The sequence below is a fragment of the Simochromis diagramma genome, unplaced genomic scaffold (assembly GCF_900408965.1).
Source record: "Simochromis diagramma unplaced genomic scaffold, fSimDia1.1 OVJJ01000746.1, whole genome shotgun sequence".
In the NCBI taxonomy this organism is placed as follows: Eukaryota; Metazoa; Chordata; class Actinopteri; order Cichliformes; family Cichlidae; genus Simochromis; species Simochromis diagramma.
The window spans coordinates 1953318-1978630 of record NW_024386757.1 but is presented as its reverse complement, the minus strand read 5'-3'; the positions used below and the strand labels follow the sequence as shown (position 1 = coordinate 1978630).

The following is a 25313-nucleotide window of genomic DNA, read 5'->3' as shown; positions in this document are numbered from 1 at the left end:
CAGAAACTGAAATTGAATAAGTTAAATTTGAATTTGAATTGCTTAGATTGAATCTGAATTGTAGCTTGAATAAATGCTTTTGAAAACTGAATTTGAATTAGTCTAATTTGAAATTGAATTTATGGTTTGAAAATGATCATCACTAAATTGAAATTGAATTTTATATTTTGAAAATGAATTTGTTTGCTTTGAAACTGCATTTTATCCTTTAAAAATTCAGCTCTCGAATAATTTCAGTTTCACTTCTCACCATTCAGTTTCAGTTCTACAATTCAATTTCAGTTCCAAAATTCAGTTTTTTGGAACTTACATCCGGTTCCAGTTCTTGCGTAATCGCGCGCAGAGTAATCGAACTTCGTTTTACTAGCGGACCGCAAGTGGCAATCTACGACATCTTGAGCTGGAGCTGGAGCTGGAGTAATTCTCCTGAAGACATTCGTGATGTCAAATGACCAGTTGAGAAACGCTCAGGTTGGTAATAAATGTATTACATGTATAAGAACAAGCGTCATGTTAACAAATAATACCCGTACAGTAACGTTTATGCGTGTTGTAGCTGTTAGCTAAAAACGCTAATTTAGCGTAGATTGCCCTGGGTTCAGCGTTGACAAACAAATATGAAAGACAGCTTTCAATAGAATCCCAAAGTTGTCATCTTGTAGCCCTCCGGAGTCCTCCACACTTGCAGAGGCCCCTACAGTAGGAAAACGTGCAAAAGAATGTCAAAACCATTGCCATTTGGGTTTACTTATGTCTCACACAGCATCCCAAGTCTTTAGCTTACTTAAAACCCTTAGCTACAGTGTATATTTAGTCCAACACTCATCAGTGTCTGGATCATTACTGATCACTTCGGTGTGATATGATATATAACTTTTCTGTTACATAGTGTATGATTAAATACACAGTACTCTTAACATACTCCTCAATTCTTGTGTTTGACAGGCAGACAGTTCAGAAATTGTCAGGTCAGCAAGACACCTGCTAAATTTACTAACTTCTACCACTGTTCGGCCCAGTGTTCAGACTCACCAAGAGCCTCCCAGGTTTTGTGAAGCTAGACACAAACAACACATGCACAGATTACCAAATGACGTTTGAATCATTTGACATGTGTTTTATTGTTGTACTATATTAATTAGTTAGCATAAAATGATGTGATGCATCTTCTGAATATTGTGTCATTCTAGCAGACAGGAAACGAGTCAGGAGAGAGGGAGAGATGGCCGACCAAGTGTCCACACAGAAATGACTAGGTTCCTTGTTGTATTTGTTCCTTTGTCAGACTTGTTGTTCCTTATACTTACTCATTTAAGTTCTCAATACCCATAACTTGTTCAGATGTACAATTGTATTATTTTATATCAACTTATAACATGTCTTCACAGGTCTTTTCCTGCTCTTTATGGAAACAAAGCAAAGCGCCGGTGCTTTCGAGGGCCTGCCAACCAATTCACACCAGTTAAAGAGATACAACTTAATTTTTATCTCTTACCCAAGCTTGTTCAGTCTACTCCAAAAGGCAGTGAAGAATTTGTCCATCTGCAAGCTGGTTTGGGACGTAGGTCTACACTGATACCTGACAGCTACAGTCATGATGAGGTAAGGTCAGTGTTGGGGAGTAACGGAATACATGTACCGCCGTTACGTATTTAAAATACAAAATATGAGTAACTGTATTCCGTTACAGTTACCGTTTAAAAAGGTGGTATTCAGAATACAGTTACTTTGTTGAAATAAATGGATTACACTGCGGTACTTTCCTGTTTCATTTTGTCGCGGGTCAGGACTGTTTGGGTTTTGTTTGACAGCTATGTTCTTTTGTTCCAGGCGGCAGGGTTACGGTTGCCATGGTTACAGGGCGACGCTCTCTCTCTCTCTGCGACTGTATGTTTCCTGGGTGAGAGAGCGCTTTTTCGTTGTTGTTGTTGTTGTTGTTGTGCTAAGCTAACAGGCAGAATGCTACAAGCATAGCTCTAAAGAATGTAGCATCATGGGCAGTGTAGTCCGTGTTGCAGGGAGAATGGACTGCCATACCCGTTATGGGTCTGTGAGCGCGAAGAGGGAGAAAAAGGGGAGTGGAAAGGTACGAGTTGTCATCGAGGAAAAACGGGAGCTGGAAGCATGTAAATATAATAATAACCACTGCAGCCAAGAAGAGTGCCTGACGAGCCCAGTTGTAAGTAAGCTATTAAGACTCGACTGTACACCGTGTTTGTGTTTTCCTCCGAAACAATAAGTTCCGTTGGAGCAGCCTTTCAACGCCTCTCTCTGTCTCTCGCAAGAAAAGTTGACCCACACAACAAAGTAAAGCTATTTTTCGGCTACGAGCCGACAGGGACCCCGCTGTATTAGTCAGAGGTCCCTTTACTACAGTTCGGAGTCGTGGACCTTCAGTAATAGTAATAAATCACACAGCAATAGTACATTCACGTTGTTGTAAAAAACATGATAATATATTAAGTAATCCAAAGTATTCAGAATACGTTACTGTCATTGAGTAACGTAACGGAATACGTTACAGAATACATTTTGGGGCATGTATTCTGTATTCTGTAATGGAATACATTTTAAAAGTAACCTTCCCAACACTAGGGTAAGGTATTGCTCCACATTGACAGGAAAATATATTTGTTGTAAGTTAACGATCAAAAAGTGTTTGTCTTTATTCAGAGTCAATTAATTTGGTGGCCGATGGTTTATTTCAAAGGTATGTTCAAGACTCAAAGATCTGTATCCAAAACTGGAAAGTGTTTCTGGGGGCTGGCTGATTTACAAAGGAGCAGGTAGAAAAAACCTCTTAATGGCCATTCCAACTTTTGAATTGATAGTTATAGAAGAATTTTGATGATATCATGACCATGAATGCACTGCAATGTGTACTGCCACATTTTGAATAGTACTGAGTCACTCACTTTTCTCGACAGGTGGATGGGGTTCTCGGAAACTAAATATGGTGCCTCCTGAGGACAGTGGATATACTGGGTCACTGCTAAAAAATGCAAGTGCTGGGGGAAAGACCGTCCTTTACATTGCTCCAATCCAGGAAGAGCTAGACACTCAGCCGCTGCCTTCTGACTCTAGCTCCTTCTCCAATATGCCAAAAGCGATGTGCCACTCGTGTCAAACCAGCTACCCACTTCAACTCTTAGCACTGCATGTTGAAACATGTCAGCCTTCAGATACTAATGCACAGGAGGTGTGTACAGTCCCGTTGCATGGATGAGTCTGGGAGATCACATTACACGTAGCTTTGTCCTATAAAACTACGTAATGACTGAAACGTGTTTTGAAAATGTTTTTATCAGTCAGGAGCTTCATGTTCAATGTTGTGGATGTCACTACACTTGCTTGTGTTTCTGTAGGTAATTTATTAAGTTTGTACTTGCTATTCTCCTTTATCAGACTTGTAATGAAGACATAGAGGACGCACCACATCCCATACCACATACAGAAGACGATCAACTTAACTCACATCTAAAGGTGAAGTTTTGTACCCCTTTAACCTTTATCTATTTGACTGCATGACAAAGACAGGAACATAAATATGATGCCTTACATTGAATGGGGAGAAAGTTGAGTTTGATTAAAGTGTCCTACAATAGCCAAGTTGAAGAGGTTCATTATTAGAGGTTGGATTTATTCCTTATATTTAAAGTGGGTAGCCCATGTAAGCTGTATTTGTAATGAAAGTTGACAGATAAGCAACAATCAGATGTATGGAATCACATCACAATTCCATTCTTTTAAAGTTGCTGGTTTTTTCCCCCTTTCTTTGCTTGTCTTGACAGGATGTGGAGGAAGATGTCATTATTTTGTCCTCAACTGCAAAGGTAATGTTGAGTGCAACGTGTTTAATGTCTGTCTTTGAGGCATTATTGATTCTATCGTTGATATTGTTTCCTGTTACAGATTGTGTGCCCTGTCTGCGGTGAGACATTTCCTCAGAATGAGGTGGAGGCACATGTAAGCGAGTGTTGTGAGAGGTAATGCGGTCTTTTAATATGGCTTCCAACGTATGTTTGAGAATTTCCCTACAATCCTTTTGCTTTCCACCTATTAATTTATATTTTGATAGACAGCATTTTATGCTTTGTTAGTGATTGTGCCATGTTTGTTATACTTTGGTTTTGATCCTTATAAAAATTTTTTTTTTTTGCATTAGGTTTTGTCATTGTTGCCATAACACTTTTAATTGTTTAAGTCTTACAGAAGTTATTACAACACAGTTGAAGAAGCTCTCTTTTAAGTTTTTAAGTTTTAAAGGTATTGTTTTATTTGTTGCTTTTGTACAGTACATGTTTGAGGTCAAGTGATGTGGTTTTTACTCTGGCATTTTTTCATTACAGCAATGCAAACCTACCTTCACAACAAAGGATGGGCATTTCTAGGTTTGTACACATCAGTAGTCTTTCTTCAACGCTCTGTACAGTGGTTTTCAAACAATTTCTGCCAAGTACCCTTTGTGTAAAGGAATCCAGCTACCTAAAGGCTTAGCCTGTCCACTGCATTTTCTTCTTCTGTTAGGTCAAAGTCACATACTGCTAGTGGTGACACAATTCAGTTTGAAAACCTAAAAGACATTAACGAATACACATGAATACACACAACATGGTTTCCAGTATCATGTTTGTAATTGCGAGTTTTTCTCCATTAGCCTGGATGAAATCCTGCAGGCCATAAGTACTGCTGTGAATACAGAGGAAGAATTCCATATCACTGTCTCAAGATCCAATATGGTGGAGCGGGGACTTGCACAGTGGAAGAAGCAAAAAAAGGCATTGCCTACAAATCAGCTGAGGGTCACATTCATCGGAGAGGCAGGAATTGATACAGGGGCATTACGGAAAGAATTCCTCACAGGTACTCGTATTTAAAATGTGATCTAAATTGATAGGAGTGAAAATGGCTACTTAACCGGAATAACTATTTGTGTTAAAAGAAATGGTTGCAGGCTTGGAGCAACGGCTATTTGAGGGTGACCAGACTGGGAAGGCTCCTAAATATTCATTGCTGGATCTCGATCTAGGAAACTTCCGGTAGGCCTTTCTCACATGCATTGGGGTCCGCAGTTGTGTGTACACACACACGCATTGGAAATTACCTGATTGATGTTATTTATCTCTTCTCCTCTCACAGTAGTGCTGGTGAAATTTGGGCAGTTAGTCTGGCGCAAGGTGGGCCACCACCCTGCTGCCTCAAAGATTGGTGTTACCAGTACTTGTTTAGTGGAGAGCTGCAGATTGAGAACATTAGAAAAGAGGATGTCTGTGATGTTCATTATACTTCTGTTATCTCCCAGGTATGAAGTCTTAAAGGTTTCACTGCTCTACAGTGTTTTGAATTACATGTTTAGCACAGATTGTACCATCTCTTATGTTATTTGCAAATTATAAGACTCTGGAATTGGTCATGTTATTGTGTATGTTTGTGTCCTTTAAGGTTGATTCGGCCACAGAAGATAAAATGACAGAACTCAATGATGAAATTTTGAGTTGTGGCTATCATGGACCTGTTAATGTCGAAAAGAAAGAAGAAATTGTTCGGTAAAACTGTTTTACTGTTTCCCCCCAAAAAAAAGTTTTTTTATTTTTTTTTTCATTTAGCAGCATGCTACTTTTTCTTCCTTTCTGCATTTCAGTGCTGTTGTTCTTCACGCCACACTTCGGTTGGTGCCTCTTCCCTCCCAGCTACGTGATGGTCTAAAACTTCATGGTCGTACTGATCTGCTGAGCCAGTACCCAAACATCTGCCAATCACTGTTTGTCCCTGGGGTGGAAGTTAAGGTGAGTAAATGTTGACTTTAGAAGGGAAACCACTTGTAATTGTGAATAGCAGTTCAAAGTGCTCTTTATCTTTACTTTACAGTATATACTTTAAGTCCTATAGTAGAAAATGTAATTAATGGTGGCACTGGAAAAAGAATATTCAAAATTGTCTTAAGTTGCTTAATATTCCTGAACTGTTTAGAGCAAACACAAGGCATCAGGAGCAATGAAAAAATCCCTTTTAACAAGGAGTATTTACATGTAACCTACAGAGTTATAAAGAGACTTGATCTATACAAAGTTATAAGATTAAATGAGAAGAACTAGAATAGAATAGAATAGAATTCAACTTTATTGTCATTGCACATGCACAGGTACAGGTCAACGAAATGTAGTTTGCATCCATCCAGAAGTGCTTTAGTGATATAGATATATTACAATATATATTAGCAATAATATAGATATGTGAGTATAATACAGAAATGGGTCTATTATGGAATGTTATAATGTACACGGTATGAAGTATGTTGTGAATATTCTATAACTATAAGTATGTACAGGCTGTAGTGAGTACAAGCTATGTACAGGATATGAACAGGATATAAATATGAAAAACTATACAGAATATGAAATAAATAACTTTACAGAATCTGAGATATACAGCTATACAGAAATGGGAACTATGCAAGTTGTAAACAGTTGTAGGATTAAAGATTATCGAATGTACAGAATGATTATTTACACAGAGCTATACAGTAGTGCAGTTAAGATAAGTGAGGGTGTAGATAGTTTCTACAGAGGCTATATAAAGTGCTAGTGGTTGTGAGTGGTGGTTCAGTCCATGTTATTATTGTGTGTTTGAGGGTACAGTTGTCCATTGTGGGTGTGTGTATGTTCAGTCCATGAGTTTAACGTGGGTCAGATGTCAGGAGGCAGAGTTCAGGAGTCTGACAGCTGTGGGGAAGAAGCTGTTCCGGTACCTGGTGGTCTTAGTCCGGAGGCTCCTGTAGCGCCTCCCAGAGGGCAGGAGGGTGAAGAGTCCATGTGATGGGTGACTGGGGTCTTTGATGATTTTCCCAGCCCTTTTCAGACACCGCTTCCTGTAGATGTCTTTTATGGCAGGAAGTGGTGCTCCGGCGATGCGCTGGGCAGTTTTCACGACCCTCTGCAACGCCTTCCGGTCCGAGGCAGAGCAGTTCCCGTACCAGACTGTTATACAGTTGGTCAGGATGCTCTCGATGGTGCAGCGATAGAAGTTCACCAGGATGTCTGAGGACAGGTGGTTCTTCCTCAGAGTCCTCAAGAAGAAGAGGCGCTGGTGAGCCTTCTTGACCAGCTTGGAGCAGTTGGTCGTCCAGGTGAGATCCTCGGAGATGTGGACTCCCAGGAACTTGAAGCTGCTCACACGCTCCACAGCCGTCCCCTTAATGTGGATGGGTGGATGTGGGTCAGCATTCCTCCTGTAGTCCACGATGAGCTCCTTGGTCTTCTCGGTGTTAAGCAGCAGGTTGTTTGTGTCGCACCACTCAGCCAGACGATCCACCTCCTCCCTGTAGGCGGCCTCATCGTTGTCACTGATGAGGCCAAGCTAGCAGCATGAGACAGACGTTTAAGTCCCTGTCTTTATGTGTGACAAAAGAATACAATTACTTAGAATAAAGACAAAATAATAGGTCCTTGATCTCAATTACAATTAAGTCTTGATTCATATAAAGTCACAATTTTCTTTGTCTTTCTTACCAGGCTGATGCTGACTTCGTTTTTGCAACATGCCATCCTGAGTTCAGCGAGAAGGGCTCCAACAAAGAACGGGTGGAAATGAGGATTATGAACCATCTACAGGACTTCTTGCAAGAGCTGGAATCACGTAAGTGCACATGTAGTTTACTGTCAATGTATTTTGTCTTTCTGTGTTAAACTTGGAATCATAATTTTATGTAAGGAATGGCTAAACTTTTAGAGAACGGCCAGTCTTGGTTTTCATGGAGTTTGCCGCTTTAGTGTTTTTAGATCTTTTTGTCCGACGTTTCTGGAGTACACTTCAGAAAACGTTTTACAAAAAGATATAAAAAAACAAAAGCAGCAAAATGTGTGAAAACAATTCTTATTCTGTAAACCTTTGGCCACAGCTGTAGATTACACTATGAGTGCTTGTTCACTCTTTGTCAGTAATTAAATTTTTAAGTTGTGTTTGTGAAGTTACAGGTAAACAGTATCTAATATTTTATCTAAATGACTGCTTTGTCTTTTTTTTTAAAAAAAGGTGAAGAGCCTGAGACCAGTGACCTGAAAGGGACGGAGTTTTGGACCCAGATTACTGTGCGAGGCTCCTGACTACAGTAGCCGTAATGCTCCGACAATCCAGTCATCCTTTCCCCAAGTTCATTCTTACAGTGACTCACAGGACAAGGCCACATTCCTGTCCTGCCAGATGAGAAGATGAACTTCAAAGTCTCTGTGCAGTTCAACCACTCATGCCATATTCAGTATGGCGCTCATGAAGTTTGCTACCCAACCGTTACAGCATGTAGTAATACAGTCAAGCTACCTGTTCAGCATATGCAAACTTATGAAGAGTTCAAGCATGTGATGCCAAACGCGTTCCACTATGGTCAGGCATTTCTTCATATTTAGGAGCATGATCAGCCAGCCAGACATCTTGATTGTTCCATGAAATGTTAGTAAAACAAAGAAATCGACATGTGTTGCTTGATGTTTTTTTTTTATTATTTTTTTACAGTTTAAGCATTCTGTTTATTGCCATTGAAATTATTATAAAAAAAAGTTTTTGTCAATATAGTCCTTGCTGATCTCATTCCCTCCTCCATTTGACTGTGTCAGCTTGTGAGTATCGATTTGGGTTCATGAGTGTAACAGAAAGTAAGAAAATGAAAATTACCATTAAAACAAGGAGAGGTTCTTATTCTTCTTAGAAAAAGGGATTATTTAAAAGAAAAACTATCACTAGCAGTTTGTAAAATAACATGTTCTTATAATTTTACTCTCTGATGGGCCAAGCTGCAACTTTCATGGATAGTGATGTAGGTGAAGAGCATGTGAGAGTGTGGTCAGGTAAATGTCTCTTCCAAAACTACATGAAGGCACAAGAGGATCTATGGAAAGGCGTAGAGATTCAATATCTTCAGCATTCAGTGGACATTCCATTTCTGGCACCAAAACACCTGGGTTGTTATGATGGGATAGCCCTGCACTCTCCCAATGAATGCTCTCAATTTGGATTTCCTGAAATAAAGCAGCATATGTAAATGATTTTAAAAATCTACATATAGCACTCAATAAAACCAAAACATTGCCATTATTACTCAACTGCCAAATTTTCTTCATATCTCTGTGGCTCTCTGATGGGGTGCTGCAGCATCCCAAGTTCCCACAGCTGGTTTGGTGAAAGGCTATGCTCTGTCCTGATGGAATGATCATTCCAGCCAGCAGAAAACTTGGCCAAATCCCCCTTGAGTCTTGGGAGGAAGGTGTAATGGGCACAGAAGAGATGAAGACTATCTGAGATGTTAAGAAATCCATCTTCCTCCAAGCTGTGTAGTACATCATAATAAATGTGTGTCACCCCTGTCCAAACGTCCCTCCATAGGCGCTCAATTCTACATTTGAAAAAAAATACAGAAAAGGTCTGAAAGGTCAATCAAAAACTAACAAAGGACAGCCAAACAGCAATTCAGCTGGAGTCATTCATGATGAAATAACAATGTTATGCCATTTAGATCTTACAAGCATTACCTCTGGTTGTGCACGCTTTTTCCACTTATGAAGCTTCCACATCCTGTGCCTCTCACAATGAACATCATTTCAGCAATCTTGACATTTTCAACTCCTTGGTCATCTCTCACTCTGTACCATATAAGATTGTGAAAATAAGTATTGAAACAACAAAATACACAAAAAAATTATTCAAATACATGATTGACACACTTGCAAATTTATATACAGCACTGAAATCCTGATCATTTCATGGTTAAACATGGCAAACACAAATCATGAGACAAACTCCAGAATAAATTTAACAAAGAATTACTCACTTGTAAGGCCATCCAAATCTTCTCACTCCGTCCAGAAAAAAATCAAGTGCAGTGCTGGCTGTGTTGTTACATGCAGCATTAAGGTACATAATCTAAACCGGGGGGAAAATTGATTAACACCACCACATTAAAAATTCATACATATATACAAAATATTTATAGGAGGACATGTGACAAGAGTGTGCAAACTGTCATAATACACAATATGATCAAAATATGTGAGCTGTATAATTACATAAGCGGAGAGAGAAAAGATAACAAGATGTGAGAAAGTCTTTGTGGATTTAATAATATGTGCTGTATTTGGGTACGCAACTTACCTTCCTAGAGTAGCCATCTATGCCGCCAAATATCACTATGTTGTATCTGGTGAAAAAAAGACAAGCAAAGCATAAAGCATCTGATGGATAAAATTATTCAGAATTATGTTAGTCATTTAATTTTCTATGCCAAAACAAACCTAATTAATTTATGATTGGTGTCAATGTGCTGTAGGAAATGTGGGCCTTGAACAGAGTACTTTCGCCGAACCACACAGCCCAAAGTTGACATTCTTGTTAAGATGCCCTCTGTATCAACTCTGTGCATTGATGCCTTTAGTCTGTTCCACTGTACACGGTGGCCCGCAGCTTGAAGGCAACCCTTGACAATCTGATATCCAGCATGAGGTAGTCTGGATTTAATGTCTCTCACTTTGGCATCAAGAGCGTCATTAGATATGGTAGAGTAAAGACTCCTAACTGACATGTTGTACTCCTGCATTCTCCTGTACATGGTACGTCTTGAGACACCAAGAAGGTCTGCTACACATGTGGCAGGTAGACCAAGCTGAAGAAGACTTTGGAGGTGATTCTCTGTGACCTGAAGCCTAAAACGCCCATAAGGACCAATAATCTGTACCACAGAGTTGAAGGGGGGAGGGTTGTTTCGCTGGGGTAACAAGCTGCTCAGTTCTTCTATAGCTTCGCAGACATCAGCAGGAAGGTCAGCATTCTCCAGTGCATTCATGAAAGTCCTCTCTTGGGTCACAATGTACTCCAGAAAATCAAGGTCAAGAGGGTCATTGTTGAGGACATACTCCAGCCTTTGCCTAAATCTGGACAAGCACTCCTGCACGAATATATTCTGAAAAAGGAAATGCAATACAATGTCATTTAGTATTAAGATAACTGTTAATAATAAGTGTCACTTAAGGCCATTACAAACCATCAGCGTTGCCTTCACATTTTAAATCCACAAGAATTTAACAATAATAAGCACAGTTTCATGGATTTCAAGCACTTTAATTAATTAATAGTGCTTTTCAGGAAACCTGCAACTTCCTCACACCTGAAACTAGCCTGTAAATTTTCCTTCATCCTACTGTAGGGGCCTCTGCAAGTGTGGAGGACTCCGGAGGGCTACAAGATGACAACTTTGGGATTCTATTGAAAGGAGTCTTTCATATTTGTTTGTCAACGCTGAACCCAGGGCAATCTATGCTAAATTAGCGTTTTTAGCTAACAGCTACAACACGCATAAACGATACTGTACGGGTATTATTTGTTAACATGACGCTTGTTCTTATACATGTAATACATTTATTACCAACCTGAGAGTTTCTCAACTGGTCATTTGACATCACGAATGTCTTCAGAAGAATTACTCCAGCTCCAGCTCAAGATGTCGTAGATTGCCACTTGCGGTCCGCTAGTAAAACGAAGTTCGATTACTCTGCGCGCGATTACGCAAGAACCGGAACCGGATGTAAGTACCAAAAAACTGAATTTTGGAACTGAAATTGAATTGTAGAACTGAAACTGAATGGTGAGAAGTGAAACTGAAATTATTCGAGAGCTGAATTTTTAAAGGATAAAATGCAGTTTCAAAGCAAACAAATTCATTTTCAAAATATAAAATTCAATTTCAATTTAGTGATGATCATTTTCAAACCATAAATTCAATTTCAAATTAGACTAATTCAAATTCAGTTTTCAAAAGCATTTGTTCAAGTTACAATTCAGATTCAATCTAAGCAATTCAAATTCAAATTTAACTTATTCAATTTCAGTTTCTGATGGCACAGATTTCTGCCCATACTCTTGGTCTTCCTTTCCTGGGGTGGTCCTCATGTGAGCAGTTTTGTTGTGGCACTTGATGGTTTTTGCATCTGCACTTCAGAGTTTTAGCAATTTTCTGGACTGACTGACCTTCAGTTCTTAAAGTAATGATGGACTGTCGTTTCTCTTTACTTAGCTGATTTGTTCTTACCATAATATGAATTCTAACGGTGTGTTCACACCGAACGCGATGGACGCAAACAAAACGCCCCAAACGCCCCAAATTTGACGCGTGCACATTCGCGTCTCAACGCGTGTCCAAGAAAAATCCACCGCGCCTCAAAATTGCATATTTTGACGCGCGTGAACCGTCAAAATATGATTGGAAGTTAGAACTGTGATATTATACTGTGCTAGCGTAAACGGAGTCCATTTATTGGAGAGCAAGAGCTTAAGGACGCCTCAAGGGGGGGGGGGGGGGGGGAGGGGGCCGCGGGCTGTATCTTGTGTCGGCTCCAGGTCCTTCAGACGGGGCGGTGAGCAGTTTGGTTGAGTTTCACCCGACTGTGCTCTCCTGCTAGGCTTCGCCTCCTTGGATGACGGCTGATTCCAGCGTCTAATGCGGACCAGTTGGCCCAGTTTTGAGTACTGCTTTCCTCTCGTCACGGGTCCCGCGCAGGGTCGGCCCTGCCTACACGCAGATTAAGAGTCGCTCAATCCCCCTTGCACAGCGCACTGTCCAAATGCTAGCCTGAGTGTTAGTGTAAAAGTTTTAATACGGTAGTCCTTTTGATACCTGTTGCTAAATAGCTAAACCATCCATTTATACACTGCATCAACATGGATTTGCTATGGCTAACAGTGATGCTGTTGTGTTGTGTTACTGATAGGCAAACTGTGGTACAGAGACGACTGTTATATAAATTCTAGTCATACGACGAAGCTCTCATCAAGTCCCGATTTAATTCGATTTATGCTGTTATCAGTGTTTGCAATGATAGCATGGCTGTGGTATCATATCAATGTATGCTCTCGGTGTTTGCTGATATCAAACTGTAGCATTAGGACCACTGAGTTAACCTTTGTAGTGATACTCACTCCTTTTTATTTAGACCTGGTTTGATTCTGGGATAGTTGAATATTTGTATATAATCCCTGCAGCTGTCAGACTCTATAGCAGGGGTCACCAGCCTTTATTAAAACAGAGTTAGATAAAACTGTGAACAGTTTGGTTCATCTTTAGTTACATGGTTCTATCTTGATAAGCTATGTCTTATCACAGATTAATTTTTCAAAAATATTAATGATTTAAGCAAGGAAAGGGCTACATGTCAACATACAACTCTTTATTTCTATTAATGTCTTACTTCATTCCTACCTGATTGACATGTTTAGGAATTGTGAGTGATTGGCTCACTGTAGTTGTAAAAGTTGCTACCAATCAAATTATGATATGTTAAAGTTAAAACAAAACACAACTGTTTTAGATATTATCTAATATACATTTTGTAATTATCCTTATAATTACAAAATGTTTTATGTAAGATTTAAGTTTCGTGATTTAAATCTGACATCACAAAAGTACTTTGGAATTTGAATAATGTATTTTGTAACTGCAGTACACATAATACTGATTTTGAACAATTTTGTCCAGGTTCCTTGCCACCGGGGACTCCTTCACGACCAAGCATTCAGTTACAGAGTCGGTGTGTCCACGGTGAGCCAGATCACCCCCCAGGCAGCGACGGCCATCTGGGACTGTCTAGTGGACAACTTCATGGCTGCGCCTTCACCTGGAGACTGGCGGTCCATCACAGAGGGATTCCAGGAGCGCTGGAACTTTCCTCTGTGCTGTGCAGCTCTGGATGGGAAGCACATCCAGACAAAGGCACCCCATATATCATATAGGAGACACACACATTGATATACACTAAATATTTATTTCATTTCTTTTTTGTGGTGCCCAAATTTATGCACCTGCTTGATTTTGTTTAAACAATTATTGCACACTTTCTGTAAATCCAGTAAACTTCTTTTCACTTCTCAAATATCACTGTGTGTCTCTCCTGTATGATATTTAACTGACATTTTTTATTGTAACAACCAAGGATTTATACAGGAAAATAATGGCTATTAACAAGGTTGCCCAAACTTTTGCATCCCACTGTATTAGTATATTTTGTCATTAGTATAATATGAAATAAATTCTACATGTGTCAAGTCGTGTGCCAACATTTGCTGTGTAGTAGAACTGAGACATTAGTCATTATAAAAATTTATTTGAAATAATATTAAAATTCTCAAACAGAAAAACATTAAACATAAATATATAAAATATAAGAATTTACAGAGAGACAGGAATAAAAAGGACCAGCTGCTCTCCAGAGCAGGAACAAGGCTGAGGCGGAAATGCTCCATTGGAGACTGGTGTGGCCTCTTCAGGGACACCAGGATGGCCAGCTCCACCGCCGATGGACCGTCCTGGGACCCGTCCCTCATCTGCCTCGGAGCCGTCCTCCCCTGTGGGCCTGTAAAACAGCACAAAACACAAAGAAATGAGAAGACTGCTACTAGATTTTAATTTCAACATTGAAAAAAAAAACAAAAACAGGATATAATCAGATTGGTTGTAGATATTTAGTAAAGGTGATCACAAGGCAATCCCACCGACTAAAAAGGTATTAGTGCTTGCTGTACATATCTGTGGGTGCAGCAGCAGGAGCTCAGGGACTGGGGATGCTCTGCTGCAGAATCAGTTGGTTCTATCAATACAGTATTAAATGTTAACAGGTTGAATATAATAATCATAGAGTAGACAGTGGTCCCTCATTTATTGCAGCAGGGGTTCTCAGAATAACTAGCCCCTGGTCATGCACTTTATACACTGTTTTCCCCACACTCATGAACATTGGTCACAGTTCTCACAATTGATTCTCAAAGTGCAAACCTTTGTAGATTGCAAAACGTAAAAGTATTATTATGCCGCGGTTTGTCTTCATCTGCCTGCCACTTTCGTGCGCCTTTTTCCCTCGCGGTGCAGGTGTCTATTTCCGAATGAGGGTCATAGTTATGGGTGTTTTTGTGCTGTTTTTTCTATTGAACGTGATGGTTATCAAAACCAAACGTGATAAATTTGGCAAGCGCAGGCGACACGACACGGAGCAGATTTGTCAATCAGGCTGCAGAATGCAATGCTGTACTGTGCAATAAAAAATCAGCGAAAAAGCGACGCAGTGACGGATGAACAGCGGGACCACTGTGTGCTGTTTATTAATAAACAATAAAATATATTCCTATATGACAACATGCATAAAAGCAGAACGGTATTTGTACGTCAGTGGGAAAATAGCGGTGGCTTGCTAGCTTATGTGCGGCTTCCCCGGGTCAGTAAAAACTTTCAAAAGAGAAATGAATGAACTTACCAGGTTGCCCGATCTCTTCACATATCTTCCTCCAAGCTCCGTCCTTTTTATTCCTGTCTCGGTACAGAAAGCAGCTGGTGTCGTACAGCTCCGAGTTGTTTGCTACCGCATTGATTAGCCTTCCCCTCCATTGAAGTATGAAAGGCTTTGGCTGGACCTGCCCCTTTGACCTAGGTAACAGCCACGTCACCAGGCTCCTGATTGGTTGTCGCGGCGCAATTTGACGCTGGAGTTCAGATTTTTCCAACTCGAGCAGTAGACGCGAAACGCGCGTATGCACAAAATGCAACACAAAAACTGACGCGCGTGGTTTTATTTGCGCGTCAAACGCGCCAGACACGCTACACCGACGCGTGTTTCACGCGTTTTCGCGACGCAAATCTGCTTCCGAATTTTCGCGGGACCCGCAATCGCGTGTCATCGCGCCTTTCCATTGACTTTACATGTAAACCTGACGCTCTATTCGCGTCCATCGCGTTCGGTGTGAACACACCGTAAGAGTTGTCAAATAGGGCTGCCAGCTGTATACCAACCTGACTTCTGCACAGCTGATGGTCCCAACTCCATTAAGGCAAGAAATTCCACAAATGAACCCTGACAAGGCAAACCTGAAGTGAAAACCATTTCAGGTGACTACAATTAGCAATTTGGATATTTGTGAGCTTGACTGACATATTGACTCATATTGGACATATTGTGGTTTTACAGCATGCTTCATAGTAAATAGGCATGTACATGTACAGCTAAAGTCAACAGCAGACTGTCCGTCCAACTCACTACAGATTTATGGCACCCAGAGTTCTTTGTCCCACATCCACTACTATAGCAAGGACTATGAATTTGAATTTGGAGGGGTAATGTGAGAAGTGAAACATGGGTCTAACTACTGTTTCTTGTAGGCAGAGTCAGGTGGGTTTTTTTTTATATTTATAAGCACAGGTGCAGGTAATTATCTCTTCTTTTTGATTGAACATCAAACTGTGTGTGGCAGTTCCTGCAGAGTGGTGTACTGAACCTTTTTTTTTTCTAAAGGCAGATTGTAACGATCAGTGTCGTAGCCCCCTCTTGAAAAGACATCCACCTAGAGAAAAATATTTTACTTTGGTCAATGTGGACTTTGATACTGAGGGTTGTTTTTAACCTGTAAGAGATTTATGCGTTAGAAGCTTGTAGTAGACCTTGTCAACTGTTCTTGTGATACCGAGCATCGGCCCATACTTTGGAGACAAGTAACTAAAAATCTGTCTGGTAAAGTCTGGTAAAGTGAGATATTCTAGGACAGATAACCAAGGAAGCATTTTCATTTAGTATATTTATGACTTGCTTTGGCAATGGAAGCGAGAAAGGTGTGGGGGTTGGATGAGGTGCTCTGGATTAGGGGTGCCACAAATGATTATTTTGATAGTTGACTAGTCACCGATTATTTTTGCGATTAGTCGACTAATCAGATCATGCATCCACTGGACGTAAAACGTACACCTTATTGCACTAGCATGCATCTGTACTTATATAAATATCATTAGCTTACAGCTTGAAGTGTTTAAGGTATGTGCTAACTAAAAATAAAGACAAGATGATAGTTTATTAAATTTTTAATAAAATTTGTAGATTGTCTCGCTGGAGTTTAATAAACACAGCCGTCCGCTCCTTGCTATCTAAAATATAACATACAGGACACTGGAGTAAATTCTCGACCATCTCAGACTTATGTTTAGTCAGTTTTCTGTGTGACGTTTATTCAGCTGTGTGAAAACAATAACTTTAATATCACCCAAACCGATTTACTCAGAAACAAATAAAACACCGAAAAAAGGCAAACAATAACATGTTTAAGTTATCTAAGTGACTTATATATCATGTTTAACCTGAGTAGCCAAAGACCGCGGAGGTCTGAAAACAATTTGCCAGGAGTTCGCTGTTCTTGCCGGCTCTAGTGAGCCTTGAACCCCCGGCTAGCTATTGAGCTGGTGGGTAACAGACGTCTCTGAAAACGTCGGAGCACTTTTGCACATATGTGATGTCTTGATAAATCGAGCAGATATTTGAAGTTTACACAGTTACATTCTTGCCTGAAAATATCTTGAAAGTTTATTTTGTGGACCAGAAAGAGTAATGTTGATGCGGCCCCTAAATTTGGACACAGCTACGATACCGGAGACCGCTTCTTCTTCTTTGGCATTTAACGGCAGTTGGCATCCTTGTACATGCATTGCTGCCATCTTTTTTTTTTAGTCCCTTATTACACTCTTAAATCCTACTACTTATTCCTCATCTTTCAGGATCTTACTAAGCTTCAAACAACGCGCCGTCTATTAAATTAGCCATTGCTGATTTTTATAGTCGACGTAATCGTGAATATTGGACTAATTGTGGCTGCCCTACTCTGGATAACTGTTTTTGTCATGTAACTGGATTACAATTTTTTAGGCCACTACCCTAAGACCTGACAAACTTCGGTATCCCACCTGAAGGCTAGGCTTCTGCTGGTCTAGCTTTTATGGTCACTAAGGCACGCAAACCCCCTGACCAATGGCAATCCCTCAGGGGGAAAACAGAAAAGCAAAAAAAATTAAACATACAAATAATAAAATGAAATATTGCTAATCACATTCTAACAATTAAAAACGGAACATTTACCTTGATTGGATAGCCTATACCGAATATATTCAAAACCAACAATAACACTTCTCACTATTGCAAATATTAACAAAACTAAAAAGAATAGGCCCAGTTATTTAAAAATGAGAATTTACAAAGTCTTGAAAAATAAAACTGAAAAATAGAAATAAACAATAAAAGAAAATATCCATCCAGATCTTTACAACCAACAATATAAAATCTATCTCAACTGGATGGAATATTCAAATAAATTTGCAAAATGAAGTAAGAATAAAATGCGACCTCTCAATATAACCAATACATACATAGCTAAAAAGGGTTGGTATAGTAATAAAAAGCAACAACAACCTGTTTATCGCGGTTTCATGGAAAATCAAATTAACAGAGAGACATTAAACGCACCTCATCACCTGTCGTAGCTAAACGGGAGAAAGTATGTTGGCTGGATAATGGTTGGCTGGATTCTTATGTATGCATAAGGAGCATATGGAGCATGAAGCTAATGTCATCCACACTTGACTTTTCTCATGACCCCTGGGTGAAGAAGCAAAGGGATATTTGTACAAACTGACCACAAGAGCACTTACAATGAACCAAACACTACTGATTATACCAGCAGCTTTAGACAGATCGGGCCAGTTGTATCTGAGAGACAGTTTTATGGCTCCCTTTGCTCCTATCAAGAGCTCAAGCAATTTAATCCTTGTTTTGTAGCTTTTGTAATTCAGCTTCCACTCAAACACCCCAAGATACTTGTAATTACTGACAATAATTGAGTTTGTGTCGATGCGAAACACAGCTTGGGCTGGACGGGACTGGGAGAAGAGTGCATTTGTTGTGCTTGTTTGGCAAGACGACAGTGATCCAAAGCTACAAAGACAACAAGAATAGTACCCATTTAAATGTTTGGTAAAGTGAAATTGAATGTGACACAATGAGAGGAAAGGGGAGTGGACCCCACAGCCTCCTCAGAGGCTGTTATAATTAACTCATGTGCGACAGATACAGAACTGCTACATAGCAGTTTTTATGACAGTGCTGCAAACATCACAGTGCCACATTTTCATCACTTAGTAATGTGTAACTTCTTTCTATTTGTTAGTTGTTGTTTTTTTACCTGCCTGCTTTTGATTAGAAAAGTTTACCACAGAACATTCCCTGATGGCAGACTGTGTACCCCAAGTGTTATTTGCATGCACTAGGGCAATATTTGTCAACCAGAAATATCTTATAGGACAATGATTGTATAATGCATCATTTTTAATTTCCTAAAGCAGCAGAAGCTTGAAGATTAAGTAGTATCTGATCAAATGATTGCTGGTTTAATTCCCTAGGATCACAATCTGGGTTGTGAAGGAGTTCTCCTTTATAAAAAGAAAATAAGCCTCCAACTGCTCCGGTGAAAACTATAAAATAGGGAAACTCTAAAGCAGTGGCTATGGCAGCCAGTTCCCTGGTGTAATTTGTACTACAAAGTGAGTATCTGAAGAAAATAAATCAGAAGTTTGTGCTCAGCAAACTTAGTTTTTGTACAAATAATAATAATAATATATCAGAGTACAGTTAAGTGCTATCTGTTGTTGTTTTATAGAATTATATTTACAGTATGTTTGAGAGGATCTGCTCTGCTGCAGTACAACAGCTCTTGGATGGTTGCCTAGGCTGCAAATACACAAGTACAGTGCAGTGAAGCCTGCAGCAGAAAGTTTTGGTTGACCACAGTATAAATCCTGAAGTCCTCTAGAGTCATTCAGCTATGCAAATGAGCAGTGGAGCACGACAGCCAACAACCAAATACACACAGGTATCGTAGGCAATGTCCATATTTTGGTTGTGGTTATTTATTTTAAGGCTTTGTCTCAGCTAGTTTCTTTTGCCATGTGACTGTGTGATACTGTGCTGCAAACAGCGCTCTTTGGAGTCACCGGTCAAAGTGTGCTCAAGCTTACCCATATGGAAAAGATATATATAAATCTTATAAAGTTTGTATCTGTCTTGTGTGAAACTTGTATGAAAAGCATACAAGAGGGAAAACAGATATAAGATCCCTACAAAACTTATATAAGGAAACTTGTATGTTTTGGATACTTACTGAAACAATAAATGAAAGTAATGAGAAAGTGGCCACTTTCATGAGTAAATCATGTAAGCCTTATATGATTTACTCATGAAAGTGGCCGCTTTCATGAGTAAATCATATAAGTTTTTACTATTTCTTTTCCATATGGGTAGATTTGATCCAAAAGGTGAAGATTAAATCTAAATTTGACTGTGAGATATACAGTCACTTCTTAAAACGCTCCCTACATTAATATTTTTGAATTGCTTTTATTTATAATTGCTTTCTTGCTTTTCTTAATATTCTGCTTTGGGTTAGGGTTAGGGTTACCTTACATCCTGCAGCAACTAGTAAAGTTAGTTTTCTTCCTCTGTTTCTTTGTCTTGATTGTGCTATAGGAATAAAAGTTATTACAACAGAGATAAATCTAATTCAAATGACGATTGAGAAAAATTCAGTTGAACAAATGTATAAATTCAACAAGCAGTAATACATTTAAACTCAAAAACACCAAATACCAAAATTACAATAAAACTTTGTGACATGCGTTGTAGAAAATCATTTCAAATTTTTTTTTTAAAAAAAAAGCATTCTGTCAATAAAACTGAATCTGATCATTTTTCTTGTTAATTACTGGCAGCATTTGAAATCCCTTTATGTGATCCTCAAGGGCCAAGAATTACATAGGGGCCTGATATTTATAGTTCTTAAGTACAAGTTATTAATCCTCATTATGTTGTACTGAGGCTCTAATCAACTGCTCTGAGATCTTAAAATTGGGGAGGCATGACATTTGTTTTCAGAGTTGTGAAACGTGGCCCAATTTTGTCCCGGGAGAGAATTCACCCAGAAGAGATTGGAAACACACTAATTCCAGTAGAGATGTCTCATCCATATAGCTGTAAAGTTCAGTTCAGTCTGCTGACATTCAGGTCATTCTGTTGCATCTTCAGCATCACTCAGCAGTTTTGTGGATAGGCACTCATGTTTTCAGTGAAGAACAAACAACTAGAACAATAAATAAATAAATAAAATTACAGTTGTGGGTACCTGAGTATTTGGAAAGTGAAGCAGATTTTTACATGGTCTCTATACACCACCACAGTTTAGTTTTAAGAACTCCAAATCTTGTTCATGTATGTATTTTATTGTCATATACTGACTATAAGACTGTAGTGGAGAATAAATAAAGAAAATAACATATATAGAGAAATGCTTGACATTTATTATTTATTATGTTAATATAGGTTACATTGACGTGCTGAACCAACGCTACTTTATTTCCATCCCATATGAAGAATGCAAAAAGAGGAGGTGCTCAAGAAACTACCTGGTACCAGACCCACCTGGCCTTTTTGATGGCCACGTCTGGCCCATGTACCTGAAACACAAGAACATCCTTAACCCTCTGGGGTCCAGGGTATAATTGGCCGTTTTTACCTACTTTTGATTTTACCTCTATATTTCACCTTTAACTATTTACTTTGCCTTGTTTGGCATCTTTTTTTCAGCACAACCTCACGTGTCTGAATTTACAGTTAGTTTTTCATTTTGAATAACTGTATTGGCACAATTGATATAAAATCAGACAAAAAATAAAATAAAATCCGAGTAGGAAAAAAGTGATATTTTTTATTGTAAAAACCACAAACATGTTTAACGAATGATTTTCAGAACTTAAAATGCAAATATAAATAGTAAACTTTAAAAACCTATGTACAATTTTTGAAACAACAAACTTATATGGAACTATTTGCCTAAAAATGCAGCCAATGCCTCAGGTGTTTTTCTCCATCTATTTACAAGATGACCAGGTGTCACAAAAAGACTTCACACAAATAATTTGTGCCATTCAAGAAAACAGTTCCTGTCCACCACAAGACACAGGGGCACACCACAGGCTTGACACTTCCAGGGTGTGTCACTCCTCCTGTTGTCCTCCTGGAGACAGCGCTTACATTTGAGTCTGCCTTTAGTGGCTTTCTGGACAGCATCTGTGTCTGTGAGAATGGGAACAGGAATGTGTTCAGCTCTCCTGCTGTGGCGAACACCTGTCTTATCCATGCCACAAAGCTCACACACCAGCTCCACCATGAAATCTTTGTGTGCCATGGGCTGAACCTGCTTGGCACTGCACATCTCATGATGCATGATAAATACATTTGTGGTTGCAATGTCCAAAAAATGCAGCAACATGGTCCTGTACCAGCGGGCAGTTTTTCTGTGAGTGGAATAATACTGAATGAGCTGGTCAGACAGGTCAACCCCGCCCATATTTTTGTTATATGCCATGATTGGAGTGGGACAGGGGATTTCTCTCGTAGCCCAGTGTCCATCTCTATCCTTCACCTTTCTTCTCACCGTCTCCCCTGAAAATGCAGGATGGATGGTGGAGCACACAGACACCTCCCGTGTGTCTATCCACTTCACAAAAACAAGTGGGCCCTCCCTGATCCATCTCACAGATCCCCTTGGACATTTTCTGTTCAGAGCATTTGCCCTGTCTTTGGGACACCCTTTTCTGTTTTCCCTGTAGGTGCCACATACACCAAATCTCATGCTTGTCAGGTCCAGGAACAGTCTGGGACTTGTATAAAAATTGTCCATGTAAATATGGTATCCAGTGCCAAGACAGGAAGGCTGAATAAGATTCATCACTACATCATAGGCCAGCCCATGCTCACTTGCAGATTGATTCTTGCCAGTGTATATGGTAAAGCTGATGGTGTAGCCACTTCTCGATTCAGCCAATATAAACATTTTCATCCCCCATTTAGTCGGTTTGTCTTTCATATATTGTGTCATCCCAGTTTTTGCTTTGGTTGCCACCATCCTTTCATTTACTGACAACTCCCTCCTTGGGTGGTAATAAGCCTGGCAGGTACTGAGGATCTCATCATACAGAGGCCTGATTCTAAAAAGCTTGTCATGGCCTGGTGTTCCCTTCTTTGCGTCATTTTTTAGATCCTCCTCAGGATCACTGAGGTGGATGTTCCATAATATGCTGCGGAACCTGTCTCTCATCCTCACTTTGGATGGAAGGGGCACAAACAAGATATGATTCTGCCTCCAGTAATCTCTGAAACTTGGAAGTGACACAAGTGACATGTAAATCAGGAGACCAAAAAACTGATAGAAATGTTCTGTCTCTACACCAGTCCATTTGTATTTTTTGCCTAAATGCTGATTTTTTTGTAGCATTTTTGTTTGTGTTTGCACAAATTGTACTGACTGTGTCAGTAACAAAAAACAATAAGAAAAGATATTTTGGGCTTTGGGGACAAAGTGTCTCTATCTGGACTCCTGGTGTTCTCCGTGGCTGAAACCTGCTAAATTCTACTTTAATGTCAGCATCCCCTTCTGACTTTCAGGGCTCAGAGCTGAGATGTGGCTCTGCTGCCTCAGGCAGTGGAGCTCTGTACCTGGTGGGCGTGTCACGCCTTCCCTGTCTCTCTGCAGACCTCCTACTAACACTCTGTGTATATGTCAGAGGCTGCTCTTCCTCTCCTTTCTCTTTACCTCTTCTAGAACAAAAAGTGGATCATCCACTTCATCGTCACACTCGTCACTCTCCAGCTCAGAGTCTGGCTCCACATCTTCTTCCAGCTCAAAAAAGAGTTTCAGTGCCTGATCCACATTTAGTAGCTGTCTCATTGTTTTGATATGTGACATGTCAAACAACAACAAATAAACAACTACAGAAGACACTAACTACACACTCCAAAACCGCTAAATATCCTAAATTTCTCAAATTTTCACAACTCAAAATCAATATCGCTGTCAATCGCTTGCCGCCTTAACTCCCACAATCTTCCTCTCAGCCTCAGCAACCAAATGTTGCGGGGTTTCCATGTCTTTTTTTGATTGGTTGATGTGGTTAATTTTTCCACCAATAGGAAAGGGGATGCTGTGATGTTGGGTGGGGTGTGGATGGGTGCGGATTCGCTTGCAATGCGAGCTCTGTCTTTGGAAAATCCGTTGTTTATCTGCTCGTCTTGCAGTAAATGTGACAACAGTGCTTGGGAAAAAGTATGCCGAATATAATTAATCGATAATTCATCTTTAATCGCTGACATCAATTTGAAGAGCCGGCGCGTCGGTCGACCCCAAAGGGTTAAACTTCTTTCAAAAGCTTGTGTGTTTCTCAAAGTAAATTTTTACTACTTATAGGTAAAATATTTTAAACTGTCATTACAGGATTTATTAGCAGAGATGGGCAGTAATGCATTACAACTAACGCGTTACTGTAATACGATTTCTTTTTTCAAGTAATGAGTAATCTAAGGGATTACTATTGCAAAAAAGTAATTAGATTACTGTTACTTTCCGATAAGCACGCTGCGTTTCTGCATTACTAAAACATCGTGATTTTGTTTCTGAGAGTGTCTCATGGCTACGACGTCTGAGCGTGTGATGACTGTGGCAGCAACAGGCGTGTGTAGATCAACAGTGGATAATATGGAGTGCGGGAGAGAGTACGACCATGCAGCATTTAACGATTGGAAGTACTGACATTACTTTAAGTTTTATTCCATAAAAAGTGACAAAAACATTAGCGTCCGCTGTACACGCTGCGTGAGAAGAGAAAAATTTAATTTCCAATCTGAGCAAGCACCTAGCATGCTACAACGGGAATGTGAAATTCAAAGAAAAACCTCCGGATCCCCCCACTGACATGACCACTGTGGCACTGGACAAACCACCACCGGCACCACTTCTACTAAATAGGTAACAATAGATTTAAGAGTGACAAGACTTGGTGCAGCTGAATCTTTGATTTTATTTATTTTTTGGTTTGTTTTACTTACATCTATTTGAAAGAGTGAGTATAAACACAAAACATTATTTTATATGCTGGAATATGCAGCAAATATGTTTAAATGTTAAACAATTTCTTCAAGTCAAAGACAGTTGCATATAATTAAATTTTTGCTTAATGCAATGTGCATAATGTTAAAAGATTAAAACTAATAAAACAATTTTTAAAAAGAGGCTTCCCATTTGATTCAACTTTATATGATGGATTATGCATAAAAAATAGAATTGGGCTGAAAGGTCTATTGATTTATTACATATTCAGGTTGTGTATCATGTTTTTAAAAGTAACAAAGTAATAAGTAGCTAATTACTTTTGAAAATAAGTAATCAGTAATGTAACAGGATTACTTTCTTGGAGAAGTAATCAGTAACTAATTACTTTTTTCAAGTAACTTGACCAACACTGCTTATTATTTTATGTCATATTCATGAGAATTTACCCACATACATTTCTACCGATAAAATGTCTGCTGACCATACATGTTTTGGACCAAATCCCTCCAAATCATGTATGTTTTTGTTATATGTAATAACTA

General features: G+C 39.4%; 3 protein-coding genes across 8 annotated transcripts; 1 reads left to right on the top strand and 2 right to left on the bottom strand.

Moving 5' to 3' along the window:
• Positions 1-226: 226 nt before the first annotated feature.
• Positions 227-5989, top strand: LOC120730914. Of its 5 annotated transcripts, XM_040027523.1 has the most exons (15): positions 227-471; positions 946-1046; positions 1194-1256; positions 1389-1602; positions 2711-2786; positions 2928-3199; positions 3406-3483; positions 3792-3833; positions 3913-3986; positions 4350-4391; positions 4658-4863; positions 4943-5039; positions 5140-5302; positions 5443-5546; positions 5642-5989. In XM_040027523.1, exons 1-15 carry the CDS (start codon positions 442-444, stop codon positions 5799-5801), a joined length of 1722 nt encoding a protein of 573 aa, XP_039883457.1. In that variant the 5' UTR covers positions 227-441; the 3' UTR covers positions 5802-5989. The 5 variants fall into 5 exon arrangements, with proteins under 5 accessions (XP_039883457.1, XP_039883488.1, XP_039883481.1 ...); XM_040027554.1 differs by lacking the exon at positions 946-1046 and having other exon boundaries at positions 5642-5988; XM_040027547.1 differs by lacking the exon at positions 946-1046 and having other exon boundaries at positions 1191-1256; positions 5642-5988.
• A 2036-nt stretch (positions 5990-8025) lies between these two features.
• On the bottom strand, positions 8026-11292 carry LOC120730910. Its single transcript, XM_040027508.1, has 7 exons — positions 10281-11292; positions 10141-10186; positions 9821-9912; positions 9522-9632; positions 9097-9385; positions 8127-9011; positions 8026-8054 (listed from the first exon to the last, which is right to left on the bottom strand). The coding sequence occupies exons 1-6, from the start codon at positions 10826-10828 to the stop codon at positions 8796-8798; spliced, it is 1302 nt and encodes a 433-aa protein (XP_039883442.1). The 5' UTR covers positions 10829-11292; the 3' UTR covers positions 8026-8054; positions 8127-8795.
• Positions 11293-21454: 10162 nt separating this feature from the next.
• LOC120730899 (piggyBac transposable element-derived protein 4-like) lies at positions 21455-23391 on the bottom strand. Of its 2 annotated transcripts, none has more exons than XM_040027487.1 (2): positions 21781-23255; positions 21455-21735 (listed from the first exon to the last, which is right to left on the bottom strand). In XM_040027487.1, the coding sequence occupies exon 1, from the start codon at positions 23158-23160 to the stop codon at positions 21790-21792; it is 1371 nt and encodes a 456-aa protein (XP_039883421.1). In that variant the 5' UTR covers positions 23161-23255; the 3' UTR covers positions 21455-21735; positions 21781-21789. The 2 variants fall into 2 exon arrangements, with proteins under 2 accessions (XP_039883421.1, XP_039883428.1); XM_040027494.1 differs by having other exon boundaries at positions 21493-23051; positions 23245-23391.
• Between the last annotated feature and the right edge of the window lie 1922 nt (positions 23392-25313).

Coding starts and splice junctions, on each gene's coding strand:
- LOC120730914 (XM_040027523.1), top strand. CDS start 442: ATGTCAAATGACCAGTTGAGAAACGCTCAG. Junction 1,257..1,388: donor GTCCACACAGAAATGACTAG/GTTCCTTGTTGT, acceptor ATGTCTTCACAG/GTCTTTTCCTGCTCTTTATG. Junction 3,200..3,405: donor CAGATACTAATGCACAGGAG/GTGTGTACAGTC, acceptor CTCCTTTATCAG/ACTTGTAATGAAGACATAGA.
- LOC120730910 (XM_040027508.1), bottom strand. CDS start 10,828: ATGAATGCACTGGAGAATGCTGACCTTCCTGCTGATGTCTGCGAAGCT. Junction 10,187..10,280: donor ACCAATCATAAATTAATTAG/GTTTGTTTTGGC, acceptor TTTTTTCACCAG/ATACAACATAGTGATATTTG. Junction 9,012..9,096: donor GATATGAAGAAAATTTGGCA/GTTGAGTAATAA, acceptor GCTTTATTTCAG/GAAATCCAAATTGAGAGCAT.
- LOC120730899 (XM_040027487.1), bottom strand. CDS start 23,160: ATGCTACAAAAAAATCAGCATTTAGGCAAAAAATACAAATGGACTGGT.